The following is a 22,559-nucleotide window of genomic DNA, read 5'->3' as shown; positions in this document are numbered from 1 at the left end:
GAGATCTTCCATCAAGTAGATACTTGAGCTCCTTGTTATATAGCCAATTAAAGTGATGATGTAGATATTACAGTGGTTTAAGAGGTAAAAGGCCTAGTTTCTTATCACAGGTCTCCTCTTCTACATGTACATATAGTGGTAAATAGAGCTCTTTATGCAGTTCTGGTTTTTAACGGATTTAATAGGTGCCAGTAGACTACAATGACCAATGGAATTTTACACGTTCAGTCAAAAACATGCTGTTCAACAGCCTTGCTAGTGGATTAATATTACCCTTCCTGTGGATGTTCGTTTCACTTTCTGATGCCAATTGGTTCTGGGTTAGTTATATATTTATTTCAATATTTTGTTTTGGTTTTTGTAGATATCAAAACTATTTGATAGTGCTAAGGATTAGGATACTGTTCTATTTAAAATTTCTTAAAAGCCTTTGATCCAATTCTGTCCCTTTTCTTACGTTTTTATTATGATTTATTTTATGATACTGGGTTAAATTACTGAGAACTTCTATCAAAATAATTTTTGAATAGGTATTCTTTAAAAATCACTACAAATAAACTATACTTATCTAGACCTGGACAAAAGTACTCTTGATACAAAGAAATGTAAAATATATAGTCCATGAATAATTTTAAATGGAGGACATTTTGTGGTGGTCTGACTTTTGATAATTTTTAAAGATTGATGTATTTATTTGACAGAGACAACAGGAGGAAGGGCAGAGAATCTCAGACTCCTGGCTGAGCGAGGAGCCCAATGCAGGGCTTAATCCCATGACCCAGAGATGGTGACCTGAGCCAAAATCAAGAGTCAGATCCTTAACCAGCTGAGTTACCCCAAGTGCCCAAATGATTTTTAATATTTTTAAAGCTTTGCTCAGAGAACTGGTCTTTCTCGTAAATATTACACATATAAAGACATATTAAACATATAATGATAATCTCTTGATATTTTTAACAGAAGAAAATCTGTGTCTATACAGATTTATTATAACTAATCAGACAGCCAGAAACACAGTGTTAGTTGTCCTCAGATATCTTGATAGTAGAATATTTCTGAAAACGTCACTCATAGGCTGTCTCAATCAGAATTACCAGAGGGTACTTATTTTGAAATATGTACTTATGGACCTTACCCAAATGTGTTAGGATCTCTGAAGATGGGGTCTGGAGCATGTGAGTTTCAAACAGGTTCCCCAGCTGATACTTATATACAACAGTGTGCTTTATTAGAGTCATGGGAATAGGAATTAAAAATTTTCTAAGTATTTACTAGTAATTTAGCACTGCACCAGGTAGTTAATAGTAACTTATTGAATTAGATATTGTTTAGCATATTATTTATCCAACACACTTCACTTCTGTGAAGACCATCTTTATTAGGAAAATTATATCAGAATCCCAAAGTGTCACAATATACTTAGTTAAGAAGAGACTCTTCGCTTAAAATATAAAGAATGTGCCTAAACTGCAGAGAGCACTGGAGAAGATCCAAGGCCTTCTTATATTGGACTCAAATTTGGTTGGAGTAATGATCAATCTGACAATAATTATAATAATTTGAATACTAACAAGTGGCTAATAAAATGTCTATAACTTCTTAAATGAAAGGAAATCGGTAATTCAAGTAGTTTTAAGCTTTAAAGGTATACGAGTATATAAGGATTAGGTGATCATTTTAAAATTTATTGCGTAAAGTCATTTAAGATACCATTTCCCTTCCTAAGGAGTTTATCATCTTAAAAGTTTATTTTACAAGTTATATTGGGGCGCCTGAGTGGTGCAGTCAGTTAAACACCCAACTCTTAGTTTCAGCTCAGGTCGTGATCTCGGGGTCATGAGATGGAGCCCCAAGTCAGGTTCCATGCTCAGTGAGGAGTCTGCTTAAGATTACCCACCCTGCTGCGTCCTCTCATGCTCTCTCAAATAATAAATAAATCTTTTAAAATATTTTTTAAAGTTTAAAAGTTTATTTTACAAATTATCATATGTCCCATATATGTGATCATATATACATATATATATATTTATATATCATATCACACACATACACATCTATAAAATAAGCTATACCAAAACATATGTGATGCCCAATAATCTGGGGAGCTGTTTAAAACTCAGGTGTCTGTTCTGCATTTTCTGGATATGCTGATTCAGAGGTTTATGTACATCCCAAGCATTTGCTGCCAGTAGTAAATTAGGCCTGAGAAACACTGCTATATATAATAAAGAATATAAAGGTATAATACTGACTTTTAAAGGATTGTCATCTAAAATGCATTGAAATAAAAATAAGTTTGTGCTTAAGGGTTAAATCTTCAGCTTTTTAGGAATTTTGTGTACCTAGGAGGGTTGGTTCACCATATTTTGCAGGTAAATTGGACCTTTTTAGAGAGGGATGCAAGAGATACACTGTACGTGCTGCAGAACTCTTGGCTAGGATATGTACCATATTAACCCTATGACCTCAATTGGATAGTCTTAAGATTTGTTTTTTTTCCCCCAAAAATACTCAGTATTACAAAAATCTATGGCACTATGGTCCATTCATTCATTCATGTGCTAGGTATACCATCTTAGAGTTTATTTATACTTTGTCATGGAGGTAGGTTATTTAATAAGCATTATAAAAGAAATGTATCATGTGTCCTTCATATCTTACATTATCAACATTACCAGATGGAAAATCTCTACCAGTCTTCCCTGCCCCATAACAATGTGCCATGGAAGTAATTTGGGGAAATACTTTAAGGACCTGGGTTCTTTGATGGGCAGATTCACAGTAAAATTCAGGTTTGTTTTGGTTTGAAGAGGAATGATTTTCGTAATAGACCTAATATATCCACTCTCTTTCTCAAAGACCTCTTTTCAGTTTCCCAGTTCAGGGCTCTGATCATCCTTTCAGGGAAAAAAAAAAAAAAAAGCCTCCAACTATTCCTACTTCCGGCTTGAGTCTTAAGCCAGCAAGGGGCAAACAAACTGAGATTTTAGGTTCATGGCTTTTTTGACCCAGTGTGGCAAAAATAGACTTCTTATCTCCCCTTCAGGCCTCCCCTTCCTTCAACTTTTTTTCCTGTGATTTTGAAAGGTGGTGGCTGCTGCTGCTGCTGCTGCTGCTACTTCTGCTATTTCTTATGACTCTGATAGTACAATAGCATTTTGTAGCATTGCCAAAATCTTTCAAATACATTAGGATATTTAAACTTCACTGCAATTTGGCAATTTGGTATTTTCACTAAGCCCCATTTTATGGAAGATGAAATTGAACCTTGGAAAGGTCCTGTGCCTTGCCCAAGGTCACAGAAGTAAAAAAATGGCAGAATTGAAACTTATCCACAGCATTTAACTGGACACATCGCCCTCATCTTAAACACATACACCTCAGCCATTACACAATCCCATTGCACTTCCACAGTGCTTCCCAAAGTTCTTTTTTTATCCATTCATTTAATAATATTTTTGCTTGGGACGCCCGGGTGGCTCAGCGGTTGAGCATCTGCCTTCAGCTCAGGGCGTGATCCCGCGATCCTGGATCGAGTCCCACGTCAGGCTCCCTGCATGGAGCCTGCTTCTCCCTCTGCCTCTCTTTCTCTCTGTCTCTCTCTCTCTCTGTCTCTGTCTCTCATGAATAAATAAATAAAATCTTTTAAAAACATAAATCAGGGATCCCTGGGTGGCGCAGCGGTTTAGCGCCTGCCTTTGGCCCGGGGCGCGATCCTGGAGACCTGGGATCAAATCCCACGTCAGGCTCCCGGTGCATGGAGCCTGCTTCTCCCTCTGCCTATGTCTCTGCCTCTCTCTCTCTCTCTCTTTCTCTCTCTGACTATCATAAATAAATAAAAATTAAAAAAAATAAATAAATAAATAAAAATAAAATAAAAACATAAATCATATTTTTGCTCATATCTTAAATGTACCTCCCAGTTCAGTCAATAAAAACTTTATGTAATGCCTTCCCTAAATTCCATATTTTAAACATCTTGCCCTGTTCAAATTAATTGTACAAATTACTACAGTCAGATTTTCTTTATTCTTTCTTCCTGTATCTCTTTTTGTATATTTTCTCAATGGCTGGAACAATAGTCAGAAATTTGAAAACTTTCTTTTTTACTGTTAGGATGTCTCTCCGGGACTCAAAACTGAGCCTTTTAAGTGATATACTTAATCACTATTTCTACAACTTACAGATTCTGCTTCCAGATGCCAATAGGAGGGACAAATGAATACATGTGCTGTATCATTTCTGGCACCTTCAAGTCACGAGAAAAGAATGCTACTCCTCTTTAATAAGAAATGTTCTCTCAGCTGCTTTTGAAATGTTCAATTTGTTAGTTTTTAGTTTACTGATTTGGATTCCTTTTTTTTTTTATTTTGTTTTTATTGAAGTTCGATTATCCAACATACAGTATAACACCCAGTGGTCATCCCATCAATTGCCCTCCTCAGTGCCCATCACCCAGTTACCCCAATCCCTCACCCACTGATTTGGATTCTTAAACGGTGGGTGCCATTAGAACAATTTTTTTGGCAAAGTAAGCGCAAAGTAAGTAAGTGATATGTTGCCTTTCAAATTTCTAACATCTTAGGCACCCAGTAATTCTGGTTGCATTAGTTGATGGTGAGACTGTTAACAATCCAAGGGTTTTTGTTTTTTAAGAAAATCATTACCAGTCTACGGCTTGGCTTAGCAAATAAACTTTCTCTCTTGTCCTATTTCACAATGAATGTGCTGGTGAGTTTTTCTGATAATCTGTGTATACATCAGGAACCTTTTTTTTTTTTTTTTAACAATCCTTTTTCAGAGATGTGTCTTGCCAAACCGAGTCTGCTTTGAAAGAATGTTGCCAACTATTCTCTGATGTCAAACTTTTTTTTTTTTCTTTTTTTTTTTTAAGGTACTACTGTAGCACTCCTTGTTCTTGCTTTGGGATTTCTGCTGTCAGCTCAGGTTTCACCACGCATCACTTTTAAACCAGTAGCTCCATCGGGTCAGAACACTTCTTGCACGAGATACAGGTGAGTTCTCATAACAGTCCCCTGCCTTAACCTAATTCTAGTAACTTTTTGTTTGCATTTAACTTTTCTAAAATTTGAGAGATGAATTGCGGCTTGCTTGTGGTGGAAGGTAAGAGGATGGGAAAGGTGGTGAGGAGGACCCAGCAGGAAAAGGAACAGCATGTGCAAAGACACGAGGATAAAAGTGTGGAGGAAAAGTATCAGACACACTACTGATGTTTTTCTAGAAATTAGAAGTTGGGATTGATACAGAATCTAAGCAGGAATATTGTGAAACCATTTTTAGATCATCTGTGTATGACTCAGTGGCATCTATTTTCCAGGTAAAATAAATTACTTTAATCAGTAATTAAACTTTTCTGGGATGTATATGTCTGATGTAGAAGATTATCATCTGGATATTCTAACAGGCTTCACAGAGTTCCACAAGTATCTTCTCATTTATGTATGCAGAAAAGGAGATTTTCTTTCACTACTAGAGTTCTTTCAGAGCACTAGGAAATGGAAAGAGATGATGGAAGAGAGTGAAATACATTCGGACGGCCAATTGTAGGCGTGGGAACTCTGTTAAGCCTAATGGTATGCACACTGTATGATCAATTGGTTGGAGAAATGGATGGATGGATGGATAGACAGATGGACTAAAGAATGCACAAATTAGTTACTCAGAAATTGAATAAACAGATCAGTTAATGTATCTGGTAGCAGAGTTCCAAAGCTTATAACTTTGTTTTAGTGGTTGAAAAGGCTAGCAGCCCCTTTAAAATATATGGATAAAACAAAACCTGGCATTATTTATTTATTTGGACAGCACACATGGGTTGGGGGGAGCAAGGAATAGGGGGAGAGAGAGAATCATAAGCAGGGTCCACACTGAGAGTGGAGCTCAACATAGGGCTTAATTTCACGACCCTGAGGTCAGGACCTGAGTTGAAATCAAGAGTCAGAAACCTAACTAAGTCACCTAGGTGCCTCATGCCCTAGCTTTGAAAACAAAAAATGGAAAGAAAAAAAAAAAAGCAATAAAAATAAAAACAAAAAATTATATTCTTCCAGCCTCAACTAGATGTACACAAGTCTTAAGTCAATGGGTAAATGATTTATTAATTTCTTAACTTTTAGTCATATACTCATATGAAATTAAAACATTACATTCATACACTAAATTCTACTTGGAATCCTCTTGGTTTCATGTTGAACAGGTTTTGAATTTATGGTGGTTTCTCATTACAACAGTGAGGAGGAATGTATATTGTTAGGCCTTTCTGGTCCCAAATTGTGGTATTCACTTTGCTTTAGAAATAAATGCTTATATTCCTTCTTCCTCTTACTAATAAGTTTACTTATTTAATGGCCCACTGATTTTTTAACAGTCTTTATCTTGTTGTAACGAAGACTTAAAGATGTCTTGATAAAGGAAGTTAACCTTAGAATAGACTATTCTTCAGTGTAGTGATGTTTTCTTTCTTTGAACATCCCATATCAACTGCTAGATGATAGAGCCATTACCAGAACTCTTCATGCTCTACTTTTGGTTTTTCTTGATGGATATTTAAAATGTTTTAACATAGTTACTTCTGACAAATTATTTTTAAAATTACTGTTGTTTGAGCAAGAGTTCTAGAAAGGATATCTTTAGATACAGTAATTTAGATTAAGAATAAGACTAATAAATGCATGGTCAGGCCATCTAAAGGCAGGAAACCAGAGTATGAAAAAAGTTTTATGAATTTCTGATACAGGAAAAGAATGACAAACTTTTGAAATATTTTCAAAATAAGGTAGTTTTCTTGATATCAACTTTTAAAGTTTAAATAAAAATATTTATTGCCCTAGTATAGCTTACATGGCAGTTTATGATTATCCACCTGTTAATCTTTCTGATCTTTCTAAGTTGTCATTACCTAATATTTCAGTACCAAGGTACTGAGAGGTAGTACAGCCTAATTTTATTTTCACCACAAAAATGGGCAACAGATTTTGAAACAGAACCAATTTTAGATGTCCTTTGGGAGTCGTTGAATATGAAAAACAGTTATATATGTTATACCTTCTTTCAGAGTAACATATTAGGCTCTGTGGGAATTTGACAGTATGTAAATATACTCTCAGTGATTTTATAAAATATACCTGCATTCTCTTACTGATTTTGTTCTAGTCTCCTTACTGATTGTGTTGTTTTTAAAACTATATATACAACCTTTTTTAAAGATAAACATGAAAGTCATGTTTGTAATACAGTACCATAGAATGAGTACTGTTTAGGCTGTAAATGTAGATACTATACTTTCCCCATGGAATGATCCATATAGGAAAATTGAGCAAATAAAACAGATTTAAAAGGGAAATTGATATAATACTGATCTTAAAAATATTGTATACTGTTGATGAGAGTATAAATTGTACTCTGTTTTGGAAAGAATACAATTGTGCCTAGTAAAAGTTAAATGCCTATGCCCACTGACTCGGCACTTCCACTTGTAGAAATCTGTAGACAATGGTGATGAGTACGTGTCTATTCCAATTACAATTAAGTAGATTTAAGAAAGTGAGTGGTTCAAGAACAGTGGTTCTGTAGTTTAATTCAATAAATACTAATTGTGTGGCAGACACTATTGTAGGTTGGAGCCCATAATGTAGGTTGGGGGTCACTAAAGATCTGAACCCAAGAGATTGACTATTCTAAACATTTTCCAATGAGAACTTCTGCTTTTTATAATATTATACATGCATATAATATATAATATATATATATTTAGATATTATATATTTACTTGAGACAGCAAGTGAGAGAGAACATGAGCTGGGGGGAGGGTGACAGGGAGAGGGAGAAGCAGACTCCCTGCTGAGCAGGGAGCCCAACTCGGAGCTTGATTCTAGTGCCCTGGGATCATGACCTGAGCTGAAGGCAGATGCTTAACCAACTGAGCCACCCAGGCACCCCTAGAGTATTTTAATTTTTTATTGAAGTATAATTAACATATAATGTCATTAGTTTCAAGCATACCTTCCACCTTGGTGACTTATTTATTTTATAACTAGAAATTTGTTCCTCCTTATCCCTTTCACCTATTTGTTTTATCTGTCCACCCACCTCCAGTTTGGTAACCACTATTTATCTGTATTTAAGAGTCTTTTTGGGACGTCTGGGTGGCTCAGTGGTTGAGCAGTCTGCCTTTGGTTCAGGGCGCATGATACCAGAGTCCCAGGATCAAGTCCTGCATTGGGCTCCCTCCAGGGAGCCTGCTTCTCCCTTTGTCTGTGTCTCTGCCTCTCACTGTGTGTCTCTCATGAATAAAATAAAATCTTTACCAAAAAAAAAGAGAGAGAGAGAGAGTCTGTTTGGGTTTTGTTTGTTTGTTCTTTCTGTTTTTTTAACTTCTACAGATAAGTGAAAGCATATAGTATGTCTTTGTCTGACTTATTTCATTTAGCATAATACCCTCTAGGTCCATCCATGTTGTTGCAAATAGTAAGATACCATTCTTTTTTTTTTATGGGTGTTAGTATATAAATACCATATTTACTTTATCCATTCATCTGTTGATGGATACTTGGGTTGCTCTCTTATCTTAGCTTTTATAAATATTGCTGTAATACATAGGGGTGCCTGTATCTTTTTGAATTAGTGATTTGTGTTTTGGGGTAAATAACAAATAGTAGAATTACTGGTTCACGTGGTATTTCTATTTTTAATTTTTTGAGGAACACCCTTACTTTTTTTGGCAATGTTTGCTGTAATTTACATTTCCACCAACAATGCATGGTTCGCTTTTCTCCGTATTTTTGCCAACACTTGTTATTTCTTGTCTTTGATTCTAGGTATTTTAATACAATGTAAGGTGATACCTCATTGTAGTTTTTGTTTCCCTAATGATTAGGGATGTTGAGGATCTTTTCATGTGTCTTTTAGCCATCTGTATGCCTTTCTTGAAAATAATGTATATTCCAGTTCTTTGCCCATTTTTCACCAGATTGTTTTTTCTTAGGCATTGACTTGTGTAAGTTCTTTATAATTTTGAATACTAACTCCTTCTTGGATATGTCATTTGCAAATATCTTCTCTATTCACTAGGTTGCCCTTTTTTTAATATTTATTTATTTATTATTTATGATAGACATAGAGGCAGAGGCACAGGAAGGTTGCCCTTTTCTTATGGATGATTTTCATTGCTGTACAGAGGGTTTTTATTTTTTTGTAATCCTTATAGTTTACTTTTGGTTTTGTTTCCCTTGGCTGAGGAGATATTCATAAATATGCTGCTAAGGGTCATATCCAAGAGATTACTGCCTATACTTTCTTTTAGAAATGATATGGTTCCGAGTCTCACATTTAGTTCCTTAATCCATTTGGAGTTTATTTTTTGTTTAGTGTAAGAAAATGATCCACTTGCAGTTTTTTTGTATGTTGCTGTGCAATTTTCCTAACACTATTTGTTGAAAAGACTTTCTTTTCATCATTGTACATTCTTCTGTCCTCTGTCATTAAATAATTGACTGTATAAGCGTGAACTGTTTGTTCTGTTCCATTGTTACGTGTTCATTTTTGTGCTACAGCCATATGTCTTGATTACAATAGCTTTGTAGTACACCTTGAAATCTAGGATTGTGATACCTCCAACTTTGCTCTTTTTCAAGATTGTATTGGCTAGGTCTTTTGTGGTTGCATACAAATTTTAGAATTTGTTCTATTTATGTGAAAAATGCTGTTAGTATTTTGATAGGGATTGCATCAAATCTGTAGACTGCTTTGGTTAGTATGGACATTTTAATGATCTTTGAGCATGATACAACTTTCCATTTGTTTGTGTTCAATTTCTTTCATCAATGTCTTGCCAGTTTCACTGTACAGATCTTTCACCTCCTTTGTTAAATTTATTCCTAGGTATTTTCTCCTCTTTGGTACAGTTGTAAATTTAACTGGTTTTTTTTTTTTAATTTGTCTTTCTGCTACTTCATTATTAGTGTACAAAAATGCAAGAGACTTTGATTTATTAATTTTGTATCCTGCAACTTTACTGTATCAGTTGTAATGTTTTTTGGTAGAGTCCTTAGAATTTTCTATATGTAGTACCATGTGATCTGCAAATAGTGACAGTTTTACTCCTTCCCTACCAATTTGGATGATCTTTATTCCTTTTCCTTGTTTGGTTGATATGGTAGGATTTCCAGTACTGTGTTGAGCAAAAGTGGTAACAGTGGACATTCTTGTCTTGTCCCTGATCTCAGAGAAAAATCTTTCAGTTTTTTACCATTGAATATAATGTTAGCTGTGGGTTTTTCATATATGGTTTTATTATGTTGACATATGTTCCCTCTAAATCCACTTTATTGAAAGTTTATACCATTAATGGATACTATATTTTGTAATACTTTTTCTCCATCTATTGAGACTATCAGATAGTTTTTATCCTTCCTCTTGTTAATGTGTTACCACATTGATTGGTTTGTGAATATTAAACCAGCCTTGGATCCCTGGAATAAATCCCACTTGATCTTGATGAATGATTTTTTAATGCATTGTTGAATTCAGTTTGCTAATACTTTTTATAGGATTTTCACATCTATGTTCATCACAGATGTAGGCCTATAGTTTTCATTTTGTGTTGTATATTTGGTTTAGGTATCAGGGTAGTGCTAGCCTTATAGAATGAATTTGGAAGTTTTCCTTCCTCTTCTGTTTTTTGAGATACTTTCAAAAGAGTAGGTGTTAACTCTTCTTTAAATGTTTGGTAAAAATCACCTATGAAGTCATCTGGTCCTGGACTTTGGTTTGTTGGAAATTTTTGGGTTACTGATTCCATTTTGTTACTGGTAATTGTTCAGTTCAAATTTTCTGTTTCTTCCTCATTCAGTTTTGGAAGATGATATGTTTCCAGGAATTTATTTATTTTTTTTGTCTATTTTGTCCAATTTGTTGGCATGTAATTCTTCATAATATTGTCTTATAATCTTTTGTATTTCCTTGGTGCCAGTTATTACTTCTTGTCCTTCATTTTTATTCTTATGTATTCACATCTTTTCTCTTTCTTTTGTTGATGAGTCTGGCTAACGGTATTCTTATTTTGTCTTGTAAAAGAACCAGCTGTTGGTTTCATTGCTCTTTTCTTTGTGTGTATGTGTGTGTCTTTTTTTCATTTACTTTGCTTTAACCTCTATTATTTCATTCCTTCCAACTAGCTCTAGACTTTGTCCTTATTTGTTTAACTCCTCCAGGTGTAGGGCTAGGTGGTTTGAAATTTTTCTTGTTTCTTGAGACAGGTTCAAATCACTATAAACTTTCATCTTAACACTGCCTTTGCTATCTCCCAGAGATTTTGGACAATTTCTTTTCATTGTCATTTGTTCTCTGTGTTTTTTTAAATTTCTTCTTTGATTTCTTGTTTGACTCATTTGTTCTTTAGTCCATGTGTTTGTGTGTGTTCCAGATTTTTTTCTTGTAATTTAAGTTTCATACCATTATGGTAGGATAAGTACTTAATGTGATTTCAGCCTTCTTAAATTTATTGAGAATTGTTGTGCAGCTCAACATGTGATCTATCTTGGAGAATGTTTTATATGCAGTTTAAAAGAACATATATTCTGTTGATTTTGGATGCAATGTTCTGTATATATCTATTAGGTCCATCTAATACTTCAGAGCTACTGTTTTCTTACTGATTTTCTGTCTAGGTAATCTGTTCATTGATATAAATGTAGTGTTAAAATTCCCTACTATTATATATTACTGTCAATTTCTCCCTTTATGTCTGTTAGTACTTTATATATTTTAGTGCTCTAATCTTGGGTGCATAGATATTTAAATTCTAATATCCTCTTGTTAGATCAATTTCTTTATCATTATGTGGGACCCTTCTTTGTTCCTTGCAACAGTGTTTTTAAGTCTGTTTTGTCTGCCCAGCTTCTTTTTTCAACTCCAGTTTCATGGGGTATATTTTCTATCCCTTCACTTTCAGTCTGTGTCTTTAGGCCTGAAGTGAATCTTATGTAGGCAGCATATAGATAGGTTTTGCTTTTTTCATTTATTTTGGTTTTTGACTGGGTCATTTAACTCATTTACATTTAAAATAATTATTGGTGGGTATATACTTATTGCCATTGTTTTCCTGTTGTTTGTACTGATCTGTTCCTTCTTCTCTTACTGTCTTGTAGTTTGATGGCTTTCTTTAGTGTTATGTTTGAATTCCTTAATTTTTGTGCATCTGTTAAAGGTTTTTGATTTGTGGTTAACATTGGGTTCATATATAATATCTGATGTGTATAGCAGTCTATAGTAAGTTGATTCTCACTTAAGTTCAAGCACATTCAAAAAGCATTTTTTTACTCATTCTCCATGTATTATGTAGATGATGTCATATTCTACATCCTTTATCTGTGTGTCCTTTGACTTTTGTAGGTATAATTGATTTTATAGTTTTTGTGATTTCACTCTCATGATGCCTTTTTTTTTTTAATTTTTTTAATGTATTTATGATAGTCACAGAGAGAGAGAGAGAGAGAGAGGCAGAGACACAGGCAGAGGGAGAAGCAGGCTCCATGCACCGGGAGCCCGACGTGGGATTCGATCCCGGGTCTCCAGGATCGCGCCCTGGGCCAAAGGCAGGCGCCAAACCGCTGCACCACCCAGGGATCCCCTCATGATGCCTTTATAAGTGGTTAATCTACTACTTTTATTATACGTTTATTTTTACCATTGAAATTTTTCCTTTCAGAAGTTTCTTCTCATTATGGACTCTTCTTTCTAATTTTTCTCTTTTCTACTTTAACATTTATTGTAAGGTTGGTTTTGTGTTGATGAACTCCCTTAATTCTTGTTTGTCTGGGAAACTTTTTATCTCTCCTTCTATTCTGAATGATAAAATTGCCAGGTAGGATATTCTTGTTGGTAGACTCTTTCCTTTCAGCACTTTGACTATATCATGCCACTTTCTTCTGGCATGCAATGTTTCTACTGAAAAATGTTGTTAGCCTTATGGTGATTCCCTTGTATGTACCTGCTTTCTTTTTTCTTGTTACTTTGAAATTCCCTCTTTATCACTACTTTTTGCCATCTTAATGGCTATGTCTTCTGGATCTCATTGGGTTCAACTTGTTAAAGACTTTCTTTGCTTCCTGTACCTGGCTGTCTGTTTCCTTACTCAGATTAGGAAAGTTTTCAGCTATTATTCCTTCAAATAAGTTTTCTGCCCCATTCTCTCTCTCTCTTCTTCCTCTTCTTTTGGAATCCCTATAATGTGAATGTTACTGTGCTTGGTGATGTCACTAAGTTTACTTAATCTATTCTCATTTTTTATTCTTTTTTTTAAGATTTTATTTATTCATGAGAGAGAGAGAGAGAGAGAGAGGCAGAGACATCGACAGAGGGAGAAGCAGGCTCCCTGCAGGGAGCCTGACCTAGTACAGGACTCGATCCCGGGACTCCAGGACCACACCCTGAGCCGAAGGCAGATGCCCAACCTCTGAGCCACCCAGGCGTCCCTCATTTTTTATTCTTTTTCCGTTTTGCTCAATAGCTGAGTGGCTTGTCATTACCCCATCTTCCATCACTGATCTATTCTTCTGCCTCCTGTAACCTGCTGGGGTTTTTTTTCTCTCTAGTATATTTTTCATTTCAGTTATTGAATTCTTCAGTTCTTACTGGTTATTTTTTATAGTTTTATCTCTTTTTTTTTTTAAGCTCTCACTGAGTTAATCCATTCAATGGTCATTTTTATGACCATTGCTTGAAATATTTATCAGGCATATTTCTTACATCATTTCACTCTTTTACTGTTATTTTGTTTTATTCTTTATTTTGGGACATACTCCTCTGTGTCTTCATTTTATCTAACTCTTTATGTTTGTTTCTATGTATAAGAAGTCACATATATCTCCTGATCTTGAAAGTAGTGGCCATGTATAGAAGAGGTCATGTGGTACCATGTAGTGCAGTCCCCCATAGTTACCAGCACCAGGTGCTTTAGCAGTATCCTTTCTGTGGGCTGCATGTTCCCCATGGTGTGGCTAAACCTTGATTGCTTTCAGCTGAGCTAGTTGTAATGACCCACTTTGCCTCCTGTGGGCTCACTGGGCAAGTGATGGTCCCCAGGCTGTTAAGAGCCCTGTCTGTGGCAGCTATTGGCTTTTTGGTGGGCAGGGTTAGCATTCAGACTACCTATCTGCAATTAGCTTCTCTGCCATAGTTGTTGGGACACCGAAGGGCAGTGCTTGCTCCCTGTGTGGCCAACAGAGGCTCTCGTTGGTGGGCAGAGCCATTAGTTGGAAGTTACCATCTCTGCCACAGCTGCAGGTGCACCAAAGGGCAGCAGTTAAGAAGCTCATCTGCTGGAACTGCAGACACACTGGTGTGTGGCCTTGTCTCCCCTGATTCCCAGGTTAGTGGTCACTTAGACATAGTACCAGTCTCTGCCCAGGCTGCCTACAGGGTATGGCAGATAAGGAACCACTTGGAGGTAAGCCTGCCTTTTCCACGTTGGGCAGATTGTATGAGATGGGTCCACAGAAAAATGCTGGGATGGGCATACAGTGCTAGCAAAGTAAGTGGAAAGTATTAGAACTGGCTCCCCATGCATCCAGCTGTCTAGGCTGGGGGATAGGGAAGAGAAATGGCACCTGTAAGCACTTTTGTTCCTGAGAAATTTCCTGAAGGCCCTTGCCTCTCCAGAACATGTTGTAAGATTAGTCAGTAAAGCTTCCTATATACCTCTGAGTGTATTTCAAACTGCTGCTTCTGTTGTGTGTCCGAGGTTCTTATTTTGCTGGCTCTTTCAGGGCAGGGGCTCAGTTTCTTATCACCCTCTGGCTCTCCTGGAGTAAAGCCCACTCATTGTTAAAGTTCCCAGAGTTAAGCCCCACTTATTTTTAAAGCTCCCTAAGTTAAGTTCTAGTTTTCACAGCTAGGTGTTATGGGGATTCGTATTCTTAGTAAGGGTGCCCAGGGACAGGTGTGCCTGGTGTGATGTCTGATCTTCTCATTTCTTCATACTTCTGGTATTCCTTCCATTCATGATTAGTCTTACTGATAGGTTCGATTCCCAACCTTGTTTCACCCCTTTTACGCTTTTCACTGCAGCCTTCTCTGTATAGTTAACTGTGGAAGGTCTCTTCTGCCAGTCCTCAGGTTGTCTTTGGTTAGTTGCATAGGTGTAGATGTTATCTTATTGAGTCTGTGGGGCAAGGTGAGTGCAAGACTCTCTTATTCCATCACCTTCCTTCAATATCTAGAATATTTTGATTTTTTAAAAATATTTTTAAAATTTATTTGACAGCACAAGCAAGAGGAGGGGCAGGCAGAGGGAGAGAGGGAGAAGCAGACTCCATGCTGAGCTGGGAGCCCAATGTAGGGCTCAATCCCAGGACCCTGAAGATCTCATGACCTGAGCTGAAGTCAGACACTTAACCAACTGAGCCATCCAGGCACCTGTATTTTAATTTTAAAATTAATGATATTTCATTCCAAGGCCTGGTTATATTTGTGTGAAATGAATGTATTAAAGAACCTCTTGCAGATCTCCTTTTTATTGTAGAAAGGTGAAGATAGAAACAAGTTGATATTAAAAATGTATAGCCAACTAAATAAAAGCTCTCACAGGGTGCTGTGGCTGGGAGGAGTAACTCTAGTGTGGGTATCATCTAACTCCTGTATCTATCATATACTGCTAATATGGCCTTGGGCTCTGTACCTTCGAATTACTAATGTACTATCCCTCCTTTATCCAATTAAACATATTTTCTTATGAGAACTATCAAAGCTTTGAAGGTTCATACCTTTCCTAAGTAACACTTCCCTCAAACCTTTGACATTTTATTACTTTTTAAATTGTGATCTCAGTATATGCAAATTGCTATCATGAAACCCTTGAAAGTAGACACATATTTCCTAAAATCTGTATTTGTGAAATTTCAAGCTATACTTGCCCTAGGGTTTTCATCTCATTCATTCATTCATTCATTCATGTGTTCATGCATGTATTTAAAAATATTTATGAAACACCTACTTACAGGATTCTAGTAAGGATAAATTAATGTAAGAAAACAGTGCCTAGCACATAATGAGCCTTTAGTAAATATTGCAGCCATTGTTATAATTAATAAAACTTCTAATGGAGGTGAGCTTGGGATGATGCTAGTTTTTCAGAGAAGATTAGCCTGAAGATAGGATGCTTGAACTGAGCTCTGAAAGGGAGAGAGGACCATGCCAGGCAAAAGAAAAAGCAGATGCAAAGGCCATGCCAAGGCACAAGGAACTAGGTAAGTGCAAGGAACTGAAAGAATGCTAATGCAAGTAGAGAAGCATAAGAGAACACTGGTAAGGTACGCGGGGCCAGATTCTTGCTGGACCTCAGAGGTCTTATGAACAATTCTGATCTTCAGTCTAGGAGCATGAACTCATTGAGAAGTTTTAAGTAGGGTAGTGTCTTAATCAAACTTGAAATTCTAAACCTTCTCTCTGGGAGTGGGGTACACAGAAGGCATATGCTGATGTAGGGAGACTGGTTATTAGAGGTCTCTGTGAAAGAGATGATAATTGCCTGGACTATGGTAGTAATATGGAAAACAGCTAGACAAATTCTAGATATATTCAGGAGAAAAAAATCAACAGGGATTAAAAATAAATAATTGATTAACTATGAGCAACCAAGTAGAGTAGATGATAAAGATGAATGGCATTACTGGATGAGGCAATCACCCATGTTTTAGTAGGAGTTGACAAAAGAGGCTGGGCCTCTAATTCATTTTTATTTTCCTTTTTAAAATTTCTCAATTGAGAATCTTACTGAGAATCATGGAAATGTTTTAAGCTACCCATCCTTCGTTCCCATGGATGTGCCTCACCAGGATAGTAGAGGGTATGTTAGAAATACTCTCAGGTGATTCTAAGACATCTTCAGTTAAGAACCACATACTATAATGCTTCAATTTTTTTTAACTGCCAACTAATGCTTCATTTTTTTTTAACTGCCAGCTCCCTTTCATTACTTATTTTTTCCCTTGAACATTGTTAAGGCAAGAATACAAAAATAATGTGGTTCTTTTTCTATTGAGTAATATTTTCATGTTTTCCTCTCTAGATGAAGTTTTCAAGCATTGAAATTTACAAACTGTTGCTTCATTATAGACCTCCCTATGGTGATGACACTAGCTTTGAGAAACTGTATATGCCTAACTAATTAGCCACTCAGTGTTTATTTACAGTAAAAATATTTTTGCATTCACTACACTTTCCTTCTCCTTTTGCCAACCTCGCGTAATTTAGCACACGTTGTTGGCATGACACTATAAAACTGTTAGATCAGTCATAAAACTTAGAATACGCAGAAACCTTGTTAGCTTCTATTTTTTCCCAGTATTTGGCATCCTGGTGATGATGTGTTTGTATCCAATAATTTAGCAACTTAACAATGAATAAACTATTATACTATGAATGGAAACTTTACATTTTTGTCAAATTTTGTCTTCTACCTACTGATTTCCTTTAAAATTAAAATTATTTTAATTTTTTTGGCCTGATTGTACAGGCTGATATGCTTTGGAGATTAGAGAGGAAAATATGTCTGTTTAGAGACATATTAGACATATTAGACATATTAGATAGACATATTAGACATATTAGATGATGTGTTTGTATCCAGTAATTTATATGTTATATTATATTATATTATATTATATTATATTATATTATATATTATATTTTAATTTTTTTGGCCTGATTGTACAGGCTGATATGCTTTGGAGATTAGAGAGGAAAATATGTCTGTTTAGAGATATATTAGACATATTAGACATATTAGATAGACTATTAGATAGACTATTAGATAGACATATTAGATAGACATATTAGAGAGGAAAATATGTCTATCCACAGATCTACTTCAGACGAAGAAAAATGTACAAAAATGAGAGTTGAAACAAAAAGCCCATCTGACCTTATCATGTACCTTTACCTCCAAATGGTTATACATGTCTTTTGCTAGCATTTAAATACCCAGGCTTGAATTTGATGCCTGGATGAGAGAATCATGGCAGAAATTCTTGGAGGAATTTGGCCACTTACAGGACGTTTTCATTTTGGCCTTTTTTGCTTCTCAAGAAGCACTTCTTGACTGTGGAAAATACCAGTTTGAATTGGGGATCCTACTATTGTGGGGGCTTTGCAGGTCCTTGGCCAAATGCCAAGGCATGAAGATAAAAAGGTTTTGAAGATAATGAAAGGCCCTACTCAGGGAACATGGCTTCTTCAAGGAGTATATGAGTGAGGTTGGGTCATAGTGGATGAACAGGAGAATGGCACAAAAATAGGGTGGCAGGCCAGTGACAGACCGTTCCGGGACTTTTTAATTCTTGAGAATTCAGAACATCATCTTAGACTACTGAGAAGCCTTTGAAGGGTGATGAGTTGAAATGACATACTCAGATTTGTGTTTTTAAAAGATGACTCTGAAAAAAAAAATTACTTAAAACAAAAGATTAGCCTGGCTGCAGAGTGGAAAACTAATAGAGAACAATAGAGAGTAGTAGAGGGAGGTGATGTAAAAAGAGTTCAGGATTCTAGGAAGGAGGTAATGCAACATTGACATTGGCCATGGAGACAGAGACTTGATAGTTTGGAAGGGAGTGACAGGACTTGGTGATTGGGTGGATGATGTACAAGGACAGATGCTTTAGGCAGGATTAGAATTGTATTCAGGTGTGAGATCCCTGGGTGGCTCAGCAGTTGAGTGCCTACCTTCGGCCCAGCGCATGATCCTGGAGTACAGGATCGAGTCCCATTATCAGGCTCCCTGCATGGAGCCTGCTTCTCTCTCTGCCTGTGTCTTTGCCTCTCTCTGTCTCTCATGAATAAATAAATAAAATTCTAAAAAATAAATAAATAAAAGGAATTGTACTCAGGTGAGAGGATCCCAGGGATCTGAAACTTCACTGATGTCCACTTCTTGGAAGCACTGTTCCAGGGGTATAAGTCTTTTTTCCTTGCTTTCCAATGAAATATAGCAGTCAAATAGTAAGAACAGTATTTAGCATTTGCTATCACTTATATTCTTATTTGAAATGTCAGTTTCATTCCTTCTGGAAGTCAGAAGACTTTTTGAGAAAAGCTCTTATGAACTTGTCTGTTTAGGTTTGAAGTAACACAAAAAGGCAAAGGGAAAAACGCCTATCTCTCATAACTCAAGAGCTCTGGTCATTGTAATGAATAAATCAACCTGGAAGAGTTCTGTCCACATTTCAAGCCAATCCACTTGAGAATATCATCCCTGCTTTATTCTGTGTAAACAAAAAGAATACACTATCCAGTACTGTGACAGCAACTGCAACCATAACCACTGGGGTATTCCCTTACAATAAGGGCCACGGAAACTACAGATAAAATGAGTATTAAATGGAGTTTCTTTTTTCTTTTTTTTAAGATTTTGCTTATTCCTTAGAGCATGAGCAGAGGAAGGGCAGAAAGAGAGAGGGAGAAGCAGACTTTCCACAGAGCAGGGAGCCCAAGGATCCGGGGCTCCATCCCAGGACCCCAAGATCATGACCTGAACCAAAGTCAGACGCTTAACTGACAGAGCCACCTAAGCACCCCTGAATGGAGTTTCTAAAAAAAAAAAAAACTTAACTATTCCCCAATTAAGTTTCAATAAAATAAGATACCTTCTTATAAATTATGGTATTGAACGAGTGATGAAAACAGTTCAGATATTAACACTTAAACATTCTGGTTTGTGAAATTGGAGCATTTCCATCACAGTGTAAAAGCATGTTACACACCTCCTACTGTGTTTGCCCTACCTTTTGCTGTGTACCATCCTTTAAAAAAAAAAAATACAGAGCATAAGCAATGTGGTTAAAAGACTGTCTTTAGTGACTGTAACTTTGGAAACTGTCTTTGTTATGTGGGTGGATAGATGAGTAGCTAGCTGGCTGGAGTTGAGAGAAGGTAGATGATGGTACTGGCTGAAGGAAGTCTTTAGTATAATTTCATAATCCTGGGAGTCAGATATATTTGCTAGAAGATTTGGAGACACTTTGTTGCTCTAAAATAGTTTCTGATGGGATCCCTGGGTGGCGCAGCGGTTTGGTGCCTGCCTTTGGCCCAGGGCGTGATCCTGGAGACCCGGGATCGAAACCCACGTCGGGCTCCCGGTGCATGGAGCCTGCTTCTCCCTCTGCCTGTGTCTCTGCCTCTCTCTCTCTCACTGTGTGCCTATCATAAATAAAAATAAAAAATAAAAAAAAATTTAAAATAGTTTCTGATGTGGGAAGCTTCCAAGCCTTTGTTTCTTCAGAGTGCTTGGCCTTTACTTGTAGTCATGTCTAGAGCACGATGAGTGATTGATTTTATACACCTGCTCACAGACTTAGCAGTTTAGGTGGGAAGATCTCTGGGCACATGAGTCGCACACTGTGCAGGTTATGCTTCAGTGAATTTTTCAGATTGCTGCTTGGTAGTAACAAGAGAGTGTTTGCCTATATTAATAATAGGCAAATAGCAAAACAAGATAGACTGACACATTCCTCTTGAACTATAACATCTAGATTATATGGTGAATCAGTTAGAAAACTAGAAAAATGAAATTACATATCCAGAACAGCTTGGTTATAGAAGCAGACATCCAGCAATTGATTGTGGTATGATTCTACACACTGTAGCACATCAAAGAATACACCACTTTAGGAAAAATATTTATATGCATTTATAGTCAGTTCATTGTTTAATAAACATTTTTGAGAGTGGCAGTAGGTCAGGGGATATTGAGATCAAAAGGAAAAATGGAAGCCTTATATTCCACATTCACAGTGAGGAGGGAGGAAGATGCAAATAAATAACTGCAAAGTAGTATGATCAAGGCTGACAGATGTATCAGAGTATGCCCTGGCATAATACACTTCTCCTGGGGTCATCACAGAAGGCTTCACACAGGAGGTTCTTAACATTATTCTAGATGCCTTCTTAGAGTGGTTTTTCAGCTGCATAAAATAAATTATCTGAATACAAGGGAAATCAATTATATTGAAGTATGGCTGCCAAATATTTTTTAAGTAAACCTGTTATATAGTGTAATGTATCTAGTTCTTCACTTATTGAGTAATAGATCTAGCTGGAGAGCTAAGCAAAGTTTCAAAACCACAGTGAATGTAAATGGCTTTTGAGATTTCTGCAACTACTGTAATGGGGTATGAAAATATATGTGATTTCTATTGTCAGTAGTTTATTGCCTACATTCATGACTGAAGGAAATGCTGAATTTTAGTCAAAGGCTAATGAAAAAGAGGTGTAATTTTTTTCTCATCCGAGACTATAGGCCTCACGTAGGAGTGAGCTTTACTTAATTCTTCAAGGGTGAGAGTTTCTCAGACCAGTGAAAGTAGAGATGGCCCCCAGGGCATGTGTCAAATGGATTAGCTCTTTTGGGAATTCTAAAGTTTAATAGTGCTAGAGAAAGGGAAACCAGTCATGGGATAAGGTGGAGGGAAGGGCAGGGCTTTAAATAAAGCAAGATTATGTGGTAGATGAAACACATTCAACAGCATTGTTCAGGAAAGTAACATGATCACATTTGAGGTTTGGAAAGAGTTTTCTGCATGAAATTTTAGAGGACTTATTGAAAGGAGAAGACAGAGACCTCCAAAAAGATAAAAACAGGAGTCTGAAGTTACTGCATGATGGTGAGCTTGAGGACAAAGGTGTCTTCTGAGATGTGTGATTGGGAATAGACGATTAGAGAGAAAGAAACTGTGTTTGGATAGTTCACCTCTGTGGGTATTCCGTGTGGGTTAAGTGACCCCAGGTGATACGCCTAGGAAGATAGATGGACCATAAATTCAGGCATGCTTTTTATTTTTTAATTTATTTATTATATTTTTTAATTTATTTAAAGATTTGTTTATTTTATTCATGAGAGAGACAGACACAGAGAGAGAGAGAGAGAGGCAGAGACATGGTGGGAGAAGAAGGCTCCTCACAGGGAGCCCGATGTGGGACTCGATCACCAGACCCGGGATCACACCCTGAGCCGAAGGCAGATGCTCAACCACTGAGCTACACAGGCATCCCATACTTTTTATTTTAAAATAATAATAGTTTCTTTCAGTCTTAGTATATGCAGGTATCATTCCACATTCTTTTTTAATATAATCTTATATTACCTTTAAGCTTTCTTAAGTGGAAGATGCTATTATTTAATTTTATGAATAAGGAAATAAGGCTCAGAGAGTTTATACAGGCTTCCTGGGAGTAATGGAACTGGTAAATTGCAGAGCCACCTTGTTCGTTCCTCCACCCTCTTTAGACAAACTACTGGCCTTTCTTTGAATATGTATCAGTACTGCCCAAATCTATAAATATTTTAAAGAAACACTTTTAACTATCTATTACTCACAAAGCAAAGGGAAGAGTTTCAATTTCTGCACATTTAAGTGCCAGGTATTTAAATACTAAGTTCTTATTTAACAAAATACTTCCCTGAAAACAAGTATACAATGATGAAAAATTTTAAAACCAGAGGCACCCTAATTAAATTTTGTCCTAAGTGTGCCATTTAATTGAAC

The 22,559-nt window shown here is 36.4% G+C and overlaps 1 protein-coding gene across 1 annotated transcript in view; it reads left to right on the top strand.

The window, feature by feature from the left end:
• Positions 1–22,559, top strand: part of SLC2A13 (solute carrier family 2 member 13) — a 355,929-nt gene that overhangs the window by 239,112 nt on the left and 94,258 nt on the right. Inside the window, exon 6 of the mRNA XM_038577277.1 lies at positions 4,895–5,015. Within this exon, the coding sequence (XP_038433205.1) occupies positions 4,895–5,015 (121 nt within the window). The remainder of the gene's footprint in view (positions 1–4,894; positions 5,016–22,559) is intronic.

This window comes from Canis lupus, chromosome 27 (assembly GCF_011100685.1).
Source record: "Canis lupus familiaris isolate Mischka breed German Shepherd chromosome 27, alternate assembly UU_Cfam_GSD_1.0, whole genome shotgun sequence".
Classification (NCBI taxonomy): Eukaryota; Metazoa; Chordata; class Mammalia; order Carnivora; family Canidae; genus Canis; species Canis lupus.
The sequence above is the reverse complement of the archived record's forward strand: the minus strand, read 5'-3'. Positions and strand labels throughout refer to the sequence as shown.